The following is a 12,683-nucleotide window of genomic DNA, read 5'->3' as shown; positions in this document are numbered from 1 at the left end:
GGAATACTCATAGGACGTGTTATACACTAACAGTGATCTACGAAATTCTAGCTACTTTGTAGCAACACATACAGAGTGAATAATCAAAATGGATCAATATTTGAATGTTTCACTCTGTAAAGTTGGCAAGCATTATTGTCCGTGTAAACATTTGAGTATATTAACTACATTTGTGAGATGTTTCACAAATTGAACTTGGTCACTATGAACTTTAATTCATTTACTAGTATAAATGAACTCATTACAAAGATTTTATTTTTAATACGCTTCGTATTCACCAAGTACAATTAACCAACCCTTTCGTTAGTTTTAAGCTAAATTAATATAAATGTTATATTAATACCGTAGCATAGAGAAGAAACTAACTAGTCTCATATATTAATTTAATATATAATGTAGTGATATCGAGCGTGCCTATATAATGTTTAAAACGTCTACATCGTCAATGTGTAATTATGAGTTAAGGATAGATTCCATAATTTGATGAAAATGTGATGCAATTTTGTCATATTGCTCCATTTGGCACAAAATTAAATGTTCTAATATAACACATACCAGATTTAGTATCTAGGTAGATATCTATCAAAGAGTATTTGTACTGTACTCAATCAATGTATCTTTAGTAGGTATCTATCATATTATTGAGATATTATAACGAAAAAGCATAACGCATAATGGGCATAATCAGAATCATATTAATTTATGCGTAGTAACATTATGTAAGTAGATGCAAAATACGTATTCATAGTATCAAAGTCAAACAAACTCTTAAACATCTTTATTCTTATTATATTACAAGTACCCAATACAGACCCTGTAAGGACACAGCAAGTTAGTCTCTTATATATAACATATTTAAGCATTATTGTTTAAATTTGTTATGTGTTGTTGAATTAGAACAGTTAATTTTATGCGTTTTAATGTAGACCCCATGATATGGCATACATTTCAATCAATTAACTTCGTGAAATTATATTTGTTAATGCGCATTCAATGGATATTTTGTAACGCGGGTCGTAAGAGAAGAGAGTGGAGAGAAGAACTTACATAAATCAAAAAAATCTAGACTTAGATAGAAAATAAATAAATGCGATAGAACAATAATTCTAATCGATAATGAAAGTCTTTCGTAGTCTAATGGCTAACTCATGAACCTACACATAAAATGACTACATACTCGTACATGAGAGTCTAGTAATCCTACAACGAATAATGTGAGTACAAAAATGCTTAAAACGACTCAATAATTATGTAAAAATAACCTGTAAAAATGTTAACTTAAGATACAAAGGTACATTTCAAATATTACAACTTTGAAAATCCAAAATTAACATTTAATATTTATTAGCACAGTAATTTACAATTAGTGCACTGATACATTCAAGAACCCCTAAAGTAATTGGTACAAATTATTTAATAATTTGTCTTCAATATGATCACTACAAATTATAATAAAAACCATAGTCGCAATCCGTCAGTAGCAGTAGCCTAGTAATCGATAGCAATATATCTTTACTTGACTTGACATATTGCATATTAATTTATTATTAAAGAATATTCGTATTTAAGAGTCGGCGTCAAAGATAAGTTTACACTTTTGCACCTTAGGTACTCCTTTGGTAATAAGGCGTAAATTTTAAAAATATCTTTGACGTTAACTGTACTGTATTATCCAACCCGTAATCAATATTTGACGCCATAGATATGCCTTATAAGAGTACACCAGTGATCTAAATAAGAATTATATTTTAATTCTTTAATGATATCCAGTTAAGATATTAATGTTAAATGTAACACGTTTATTGTAATAAATAACTGTTGTAAAATGTATTTATTGGTTATAATACATTATTTGAAATAAACCGCAGTTTAATTTTACCTTAGAAATAACTACAACAATATTGGTGGTAAACTCTAATTGAATTACAATTAAACATTCTTTCAACTTCCAAATTTTCAACATGAAATATCGTACCAGCCATAGATATTTCATATCAGATTCAATCATTTATTGACATCATAATCGTCATATCGGTATTCAAATTTAAAAATTCGATCTGAACCTGTATTTGAACGTGAGGCGCCGTCGGCGCAAGTGTCATTCGTCGGAGCGGCCAAATCGCAGGTGCCCATAGTCGTCGAATATGTCGCCGCCGCGCTCGGAGCGCACGGCGTACTCTCGGTACAGCCTCGGTCGGAAATCCTCCTCTTCATCTATTGCCTGCTCGCGTCCGTTTTTGCCGTCGCAGCACGCTGGGAGCGTCGTCAGACCTACGCTCAACCCCAGTGCTACCAGCGTCGCGAGCTGCATTTTAAATGTCTAGAAGTTCAGAAAATCAGTGTGATTTACTAATACCTACTGTCGACACACGACTCACAAGCATCCCGAGTCTAAATAACCCTCAACATCTAGCACGGCCGACAACAAACCATGCCATGACGAACGACTTTACAAACTGCTGTAGGTACATATGCAGAGCACTATACGGCTAACCTCGTACAGTCAGCCTCTGAAATATCCGAGCGGCCGAGGTGTTCAAAAATATCTGAACACGTACTCTAGCACTTTGATAATAGACGAGTGCTTAGATATCTGGGAGCACCTTAAACGCTACGATATATCTTATGGGGACTGTACGAGTACTTCACGTTATTCTAAAAGCTATATCAATGACTTATTCATATAATATTTGTACCCACCTAGCTCCTGCTAGCTTGTTGGCTCTACCACCTAGTACAAGAGAGAAGTGTATCAGTAAGTGCTCCACACTAAATATTATAGTACCTTAAAGTTTCGTACTATCCAGTCCTTGCCACAATGGAGATCATGTCATCAATGTATAAAGATTAGAATGTGATTTTTTGACATTTTGAAATTTAATTCAGAGTGTTAACACAGTCGTAAAATCACATGTATAGACTTTATTGTGGTGTAGGATACACTGGAATTAACTGTCGCCTGCAATATTTCCGGACCGATACGACCTTCAAGAAAAGAGCGTACCTACTCCCATCTTAAAGGCCCGCAACGCATTTACAATTTGAAATGACAACAGAAGGCAAAAATTATTCTCGCTTAATTTTAATAAAAAAATAACCTAGATCGTAGGTGCTTGCAAACTTTTAAATTTATGCTTTGTCATATTCAACATATTTTTCAGGAAAAGTATTTATTAAGCTTTATTTAAGTTTTTTTTTATGCACGCCCGATTCAACAGTTAAGGCGAAAACATACTTATCATACGCAACGCAACGCATGACAAGTATGGTTCTAAGCATACAACTTTCAGGGTTCAGATTGCATAAGGTTGCGTACGTGGGATAAGTGTGTTTTCGCCTTTACTCGTATTACACAATATTTTTGACTCTCGGAGCAATATTTCCAAAAGTATCCACTGAATCAAAAAAACGTTCTTAGCAACCTTGATGTTATTAGTTAAAGACCTATCTAAATTATGAGCCACACGATGAGTTAACTTGTTTTTTTTTTCACTTTAGTTACATGTATGTATGGAGTACCCGCGGACGGACGGGCAGACGGACATGATCTAACATTTTTGCCATTTTGGCTACGGAACCCTTTTTTTATTATCAGCCACGCCACACTACACATCTACACATTCAGGCATACACTGGCTTGTTTAAGCGTTAAAACTTTGTATGACTCACCCGCAACTCCGAGGAGACGATAAGACCAAGTAAGGGCCCGGAGAAGCAACAGGCGGTTTTATATGAGCCCTTTTGGGTAGAAAAATAACTCCCCCTTTTTTAATATTCCCCTCGCAATGAGGCCTCTCTGTAGTCTGCACAAGCACTGTAATAAGAATTGACACATTGCAATTATCTCGACAGCAAAGAGCCTGTTATGGGTTTGAAGTGGTTTTAACGTCAATAATTACATTTGTTCGTCCAATCAAAAATATTTTTTCTCAGGAAGATAAAAATAGTCTCATAACATAACAGTAGGTAGGTACTTAAATACTGGCACCACGTGTATATAAAGTTTATTTTTTTAAATGTTTATATTATTGTAGACTATATTACCTTGAAGAATACAAAAACCTAAATCTATCATCATAAATAATCCTGACTTAAGTAAACATTAAAACCGGCCAAGTGCGTGTCGGGCCACGCATAATGAAGGATTCCGTCCATTCATACAATACAAAGAAAATTATAGATACAATACAATTAAAGAGGCACATCAGTGCCAGCGACTCGCTATGCGAGTTCACTGTTCGTAGGCGCTTTTCGCTACATACGGTTTTTCCCGTGTTATCGGCTACGCTCGTAGCGCGTAGCTCGCGCTGGCACTGAATGTGTCAAAGAGGTTATTGATTGGGTTACTTTTTTTTTTAAATGTTTGTTACCTCAGAATTTCTCACCGTCATTTCTCGACAGATTTTGAAAATTATGTTTTAAAGTTTAAAACATAATTTTCAAAATCTTATCTTAAAAAAAATTGTTTAAAATTTAAACAATTCAAGCATTTAAATTAAAAAAAAAATGACTTTTGATGAACTGGAACTGCTGATGATGACCAGAACGGGACTTTTTAACGACGGATATTTCACGTTTGGCGATTTGTGCTCTTCGTTGTTTGTTAAGCAAGTTAGGTTTTTAAGTAACATTTTTTTTCAAGGTCTAGTTCTGATGATGGATTTCCACGAGGAGTTGAGGGATCTCCTTAACTCTTATAAGCATAACTTTATTTTTATCTAAAAACCAAGCATTTGCACTCAAATAGTTTTATTTGCTGAAATGAAACTGCTCATGAAGCCCAGAGGAACTCCTCCACGGCAAGTTTTTTACGTCTTAGGCCTGAGATACACTTGTAAGTTTTACTTACGTAAGTAGGGACAAACCTATTTGTTAGAATGAGACACAGACAAGACATCCTCTAGACTGAGCATAGTAACGCTACCCCCTCTGCCACTTATACGGTAGTTTTACTCCATCTTCGAGTCAATCCCGTGCCGTGATTGGTCCGTGTCTTTGAACGGACCAATCACGGCACGGGATTCGCTCACTTCGTCCCCCCGCACCCCCGTATTTTTGGCAGCATCGGTTTCATGAAATAATTGCTCTAAACTCCGTCTAGAGGATTCCTAGTCTATGGAATGAGATAACGAAATTCATCTCTCATTAAAATTTTGTGGTATACCTACCTGTGTCGCGATCCCTACTTACGTAAGTAAAAATTACAAGGTGTTTAGGGCCAAATGTAATTCAATTATCAGCTGCACAATGGTTGTAAGCATTTTAAGTTTTGTGTAGCCTGTATTTTTATATTGAAGATTTATTTTGGCGTCAGTTCATAGGGCGTAAAATTCTTATAATGTAAATATACTTGGTCAACCAGATCATGACAGTAGAAAAAGGCGGCAAATTTGAAAAATGTAGGCGCGAAGGGATATCATCCCATAGAAAATTTGAAGCAAATCTTGTCAGTAAAAAAGGCGCGAAATTCAAATTTTCTATGAGAAGATATCCCTTCGCGTCTTTCAAAGGGTGTAGCAGGATAAGCCTTCAAAAATTGCCCCCAAAGCTTTGAGTTCAAAACTACTACCAGTTGATGCCCCGTCAAATGAAAATAATCCACACCAATTTTTAACCCTCTACTGCCGCCTGGAACCCCGTGACATTCATTTAACCCTAAAAAGTTTTTATTTTTTTTCTCAAAAAGTATAAAACGGACAATTATGAAATTTTTCATAAATGTTGATGTCATCTATACAAACTATCAAAAAAAAAACTAACTCTCTACTTACTTATTTTCCTAGAAAAAAACCTAAATAAAAAAATAAAACACCCTGTATATCAGTTCAAGCTCGTCGTACTATCACCATTTTTGTACTAATTATTAACCAACTACCTATCTACATAATATATAAGTTTCATGTAAATAACAAAGGTGGAACAGTGTGAAAATATAAGTATTGTTCAGTACGTACCATGTATATAACACGCTTACCAAACGTTGACGACACTAGTAAAAGATATCGGCCCGCCAACCGGGAAGCCATCCGTAATCATTTTTTTTTGTTAATTTGAAATGGAGGACAAATGAAACTCATTAATACTTATTCGAACAAGTGTTTCTGTTTATTTTACTTTATTGTTTTGTAAAAAGGTAGGTACTACGTAATTGAGTTACTTAGCATTTTATGTAAGTTCTTGAGTCCTGCAAGCGAAATAAATTAAAAAAAATGGCCCTCGGCCGTGATGCTGGCCGTGTTCGATTTTCAAATATTTTTTTCGTAATTAACAAAAAAAAAATGATTACGGATGGCTTCCCGGTTGGCGGGCCGATATCTTTTACTAGTGTCGTCAACGTTTGGTAAGCGTGTTACATACATGGTACGTACTGAACAATACTTATATTTTCACACTGTTCCACCTTTGTTATTTACATGAAACTTATATATTATGTAGATAGGTAGTTGGTTAATAATTAGTACAAAAATGGTGATAGTACGACGAGCTTGAACTGATATACAGGGTGTTTTATTTTTTTATTTAGGTTTTTTTCTAGGAAAATAAGTAAGTAGAGAGTTAGTTTTTTTTTGATAGTTTGTATAGATGACATCAACATTTATGAAAAATTTCATAATTGTCCGTTTTATACTTTTTGAGAAAAAAAATAAAAACTTTTTAGGGTTAAATGAATGTCACGGGGTTCCAGGCGGCAGTAGAGGGTTAAAAATTGGTGTGGATTATTTTCATTTGACGGGGCATCAACTGGTAGTAGTTTTGAACTCAAAGCTTTGGGGGCAATTTTTGAAGGCTTATCCTGCTACACCCTTTGCCGTCTTTTTCTACTGACAAGATCTGCTTGACCAGCTATATATTTTCTATAAACGTGTTATACCTACGCGTGCGCCCATGATAGGCACAACATATAGTTTGTCAAAGGACTGTCTCATTTCAAACATAGACAGAGAGAATCATACTATCTTTGTCTTACACTGGTACTAGCACCCAAAAGAAAAGGAGGAGTATAGTTTTTTTGTTCTTATTTACTGACAAATTGGTTTGGCCAACTATACATTTGCGACAAAATTAAAAACACATTTTGACATTCCTGACAACATACTGTTTGTTCTAAAAAAAGACATACCAAAAACAACCTAAGTAATTTGGTCGGGTTATTTGTTACCTACCATCAAACCATACTAAATTTACGATGGGGAATTTAAAAAAAAGTGACACTGTGACAAGGACAAACAATAATAACGCTTTCTCTGCTACTCTTACTGAAAGTTCTATAAGAGCATCTCGTTCGGTCATCTCACGTCTCTACCATTTCATCTCTATACCTATTGTTGTACCTCTATGATTGCGTTTGATAATGAATGACGCCTTTTAAAAATAAAAATAAAAACAATTGGCTTAAAGGACTCGCATCCAGACCATAATGGTTAAAAATACTTTTACCGCCACTTTTATAAAACATAAACGTCAAAAAGTTTAATCTTACAAACTGAAATAATTAAAAATAATAATTACAAAATGGGGTTGAACGATACGGTATTTGAGAATTTTGAACAGCAGTTCCTGGAACTTGTTGCTGAATTTGAATCTATTAGCGTGAGCACCATTTTGTTTTTATTATACACTTACTTAGGTATTATATATTTATGAGACGTTCGTTTTCCTACTCAATAAGTATTTAGTTGATGGATTGTTCCCGAAGATGAAATTACCTATCCGTCCAATTGTTTAGACTTTATTGATTGCTAACAAAAAACAAATAAATTTTGAGGAAACTAGGACGAATGTAACATTTTTATTTCTTATATAACTTCTTTTGAGTAACATAAGGACGCACATAGACAATTATCGAATTCTGATGTTCGCGGTAGCCACCGTGGTCCAACCGAGAGTGTAAATCTGATAAGAAATTCAAATGTGCAATAAAACATTTTTGATTTTGATTAAAAGATATAAAATCCTATCCTATAATGAGAGAGCTAACCATTGATTTGGTTAGGTATCAGAAAAACACTTGCGCGAAACAGTCCAAACCGAGTCTACACGGGCGGAGGCGGCGGAAGCCGCGCGCGACGCCGCCGAGCGCGCCGCGACCGAGGCGCGGCACGGCGCCGCCGCTGCCACCACGGGCGCCGCCCACGCCGCCGCCGCGCTCGCCAAGGCACAAGAGGAACTCACTAATGTTAAAACGCAAATGGACATACACGTAAGTTAAGGCTAATAAAAATAATGTCTGGTTATAAAGCCGAAAAATGAAATGCTAGTATCAGAAAACCGGTCTAAACAGAGTCTACGCGATTTACGCGAACCGAAGCGTGGCAAGGCAAGGTGCTGCAACCAAGGATACCTACCACCCACGCTCGCCAAGGCTCACAAGGAACTTGCTAATGTTAAACACGAATGGACATAATATAACGGTGGGTGTGGGTGGATGGCTTAATATAGAACTGGATTCAACAACTGGATTATACTTCACACTTTTACATTGGATAGAATTGTTGGATAAAAGCTCTAATTAAATTAGTTTTCCTTATCTTAGCGCTTTCCGGGCTGTCCAATATCAAACTACTTATAGTATATTACACAAGATGCGAGGAAGGAAAGATAATCTAACTACGAACCAAGACTATGAAAGACAATCAATCATCATATGGAAAGCTTTTTTTATGCTTAACTGCTCAGGCATGGCATCGAAACAGGCTCCGAGGCAAAAAATATGCTCATCCTAAATATGCTAATTACATCAGTTACATCACTGTCGCCTCTTTGATCCATCATGACTTGAGAATCTCGCCTGCATATTGAAAGTACATAATGTATGACACGCGCTTTTCTTACTAGGTACTATCCTGAACTATCACATTCTTAGTCGCTTTCTATGTTGGACGAATTCTAACAGCATTGAATTTGTCTATTCGTCCAGCGGATATTCAGGCATCATGAACAATGTTTGACTAGGATCGTCAGCGCGTTCTCTTCGAAGAACGTTGCGCCGAGCTGTCGCGTCAGCTGAGCAGTTTGGAGCGAGAAGTGCAGCAGCTGCGGCCGCTGCAGGCCGCGTACGGCGCGCTGCAGCGGCAGTACGCCGAGCTGCAGGACCGAGTGCGCCTCGCCACAGACGACGCACGGAGGTATGACGCGGTTATCAAACTGAAACGAATCCCCACGCCACTCCGGTGTGTAAGCTAGACTATGCTCGTCTATAGCGCTCACACGACCTGAACTCAACAGTCACTGTGACCGCTGCAGTAGGTACACCGGGTTGGGCAGAGTGCAGGACTGAGTCCACCTCGCCAAGGTATGAGCTCAGTAAGCCAGGGCACGCTATCCTTAATTTGTCTATTGGACCAATATAGGGACAGTTATCAACTTATCATACAACATTTTTAAAATTAGGTAAAGAGGAATTTCTTTTGATCCTAAAATTTTATAATTTATTATTATAGAGAAAAAATACAGGATGTTGCCTTACGGATATTTCAATTATAGGTACCTACCTTTATGAGTCCTGTATCTATTGAGTTCTTCCACTTTGATTTAGGTTTGTTTATTTATTCAACATAGTCTCCTCGGTATTTGAGTCTTGATTCGTAGGAAACAGCGGCTAACCTTGCACAGTCGAGTAAACAGCGTGCATTAGAATCTAATTCGCATCAGCTTGCTAACCATCTTTTATGGACAAATGTAGACTATACACAAAAACATTGATTCCAATTTTTTGAAATCAGTCATATATATATTAGAGATGCCCCGAATAGTGTTTTTGGCCGAATATTCGGCCCCTCTCTCGGCGCCGAATATTCGGCAATACCTACATATACATAACGTATATACATGTATATACATATATTCAAATCAATATGTTCAAGCCCGTTAATAGAACAAAATAGATACCTAAGTAGGTATATAATTATTCTGAAAAATTCAATTTACCCTTTACCCTTCAGAAAAATTCAAGGTACCTATTCAAAAACTACCTGACCCCATTAGCCAAATCCCACATGAAAATAAATGAGAGGCTCCTAAGAGAATTCATATCCCATCACGTTCCATTCTTAAAATTAGTGTAATGTACATTTAGCGAAGCGTCCCGGCTTGAGAGCGAGCTCCGACGAGTAGAGCGGTGCGCAAGCGGCGGCGCGGAGATTCGCGAGCGTGCGCGCCTCGCCGCCGCCGCGCACGCGCGGGAGCGACGGCGAGCTGCCGCCGAGCTGCACCACACCGGCAGTAAGCTGAGGAGAGCTAACAGTATGAATATTGAATTCATTTCTATAGACATGCCATTAAACATTAAGGACCACCCCACACTAGCGTCTTTGGAGTGTCAGCGGCGACAAGGGACAAGACAGTCTTGCACACAACAATGTAGTCCAACATATAACATTAGAACAAGTAACAACAACAAGAATAGTTCTTGAAAAAATATCCCCATCATACTAATTCCATGCATGACCGCCAGATTTGCAAGCAGGGTCAATACAAGGTAATTACCTATTAGTAGGCTTAAATGTCTTCAAATTGTCATTACTGCTGCTTACAATTGAGGATACCTACTCAGATAATAAGCAGACAATAGTGTCAGCCCACTGCAATCTAAATATTATGTTCATATCGCCTTCATTTCCTTCATTACAAAAACATACATAACTTAGACATCAACGCAGACTAAATGGTGTTATCTATCGCTCTATTTTCTTTCAGCTGATATAACTCGCCTGAACACACTAGTAGCAGAGCTCCAAGCCCGGTTATCAGCGACCAATATAACAGAGTACTCTAAAGCGGCAGTGGACCCCGACAAGGAAGCCCTAAGTGTAGCCAAGGCTGCGTTGGAAGTTGAGCGCGCGGGATCGGCGAGGCTGGAGCGCGCGCTGGCGACGGCGCTGGCGGACAACGCGGCGCTCGCCGCGACCCTACACGCTACGGACAACACGCACGCCAATCAGGATCGACAACCGCCTAGTCCTCAGAAGGATGAGGACACCAAAATATCGCCAATTGATTCTTTCCTGGCAGATTATTAGATAATGAATTTAAAGATGGAATACTTTTTAAACTGATTGGTTATGGTAATAAACTGTTTCTAGATTTCTTTGTATAATTAAATTTAATGTGTTATTAAGTTTAAATCTTGTTGACAAAACTAAACTCCTACTTTATGTAGGAACATTGTATGTATTTGCTAACTATACCTAAACCAACCCCTGCCTACCCAAAAAATTACTGAAATTAATAATTCATATTGCCAATTTCCAAGTTTGCTAAATTTTCTTACCTAATGTGACAACTCAGGTAGGTACTGTATTATGTTAGTGTTCATTGTGTCTAGATTTTCTTTCAGTCTAGAAATTTTGGTGTCACCCTATTTCACAGACAGAAATTTCATAGAATATCGTTTCTCAGAAATTATTTCATATATTATTTGGTTCATATACTTTCAGTTTCAATATTATTGTTTCATAGACTATGTATGTATGTATGTATATACTTTATTGCACATAGAAATAAAAACACGAGAAACATAGTTACAGAGTAAATTAAATACAACAAAGGCGAACTTATCCCTGTATGGGATCTCTTCCAGTTAACCTTTGAGGAAACGAATAAAACAAAACAGAAGTAACGATGAATGACAAACAACACAATAGTGTACAATCACTAAAGTTAATGAAATGCAAGTTTTGAATACACATTGTTACAAATAATATACATAAACATAAATAGAAATACTTAAATAAATAAAAATAAAGCGTACATATATAAATATAACCTAAATTAAATAAATAAATAAATACTCAATATATATCATAAAACAAATAGATATGAGCTCGAACCAGAAAAGTAAAGGAAACTAAAGAAGTACTAATCGAGGAAAACCGAACTACTTATGTATCGGAAAGCCACAATTTTTTAAGCCTCTCCTTGAGTGATGCTACAGATTGGGATTGGGACTATTTACTTGGTTGAAACATATTTCACAGAAATTCAGTTGAATGAATATTACTATCAAACTTTTTAAATTTAGAAACTTATCAAACAGTAGAATTATGTTTCGTGTATTCTTGTTTCGTAGACACAGATTTCATAGATTGTTATTTCATAGGAACTGTTTAATATAACATTTAGTTCGAGTATTTTCTTTTCAAATATTATTATTTTAGAACTTATTCACTTTATTTAAATTTATTGAAAAGAAACTCAATGCAAAGAATTGTAATATTAGAACTGCGACCCCCGCAGAAACAAATTGTTGCTAGAAAAGTAGGTTAGGTTAGAACCGCGACCCCTGCGGAAACAAACTGTTGCCAGAAAAGTAGGTTAGGTTAGGTTAGGACTGCGAGCCCCGCAAAAACCAACTGTTGCTAGAAAAGTAGGTTAGGTTAGAACTGCGACCCCTGCGGAAACAAATTGCTGCCAGAAAAGTAGGTTAGGTTAGGTTAGAACTGCGACCCCTGCGGAAACAAACTGTTGCCAGAAAAGTAGGTTAGGTTAGGTTAGAACTGCGACCCCCACAGAAACAAACTGTTGCTAGAAAAGTAGGTTAGGTTAGGTTAGAACTGCAACCCCTGCGGAAACAAACTGTTGCCAGAAAAGTAGGTAAGGTTAGGTTAGAACTGCGACCCCCGCAGAAACAAACTGCTGCTAGAAAAGTAGGTTAGGTTAGGTTAGAATTGCGACCCCTGCGGAAA

The 12,683-nt window shown here is 36.9% G+C and overlaps 2 protein-coding genes across 2 annotated transcripts in view; one reads left to right on the top strand and one right to left on the bottom strand.

The window, feature by feature from the left end:
• Positions 1-6,133: 6,133 nt before the first annotated feature.
• LOC134647986 (uncharacterized) overlaps positions 6,134-12,683 on the bottom strand; it is a 32,171-nt gene continuing 25,621 nt past the window's right edge. The window contains exon 7 of the mRNA XM_063502412.1: positions 6,134-6,143. The gene's annotated coding sequence lies outside the window, so the exon portion shown is untranslated. The remainder of the gene's footprint in view (positions 6,144-12,683) is intronic.
• Positions 7,513-11,018, top strand: LOC134648245 (uncharacterized abhydrolase domain-containing protein DDB_G0269086-like). Its single transcript, XM_063502732.1, has 5 exons — positions 7,513-7,590; positions 7,994-8,200; positions 8,953-9,125; positions 10,076-10,242; positions 10,696-11,018. The coding sequence occupies exons 1-5, from the start codon at positions 7,513-7,515 to the stop codon at positions 11,016-11,018; spliced, it is 948 nt and encodes a 315-aa protein (XP_063358802.1).

Source organism: Cydia amplana, chromosome 5, assembly GCF_948474715.1.
Source record: "Cydia amplana chromosome 5, ilCydAmpl1.1, whole genome shotgun sequence".
NCBI classification, from domain to species: Eukaryota; Metazoa; Arthropoda; class Insecta; order Lepidoptera; family Tortricidae; genus Cydia; species Cydia amplana.
This window is presented reverse-complemented; position numbering and strand designations above follow the sequence as displayed.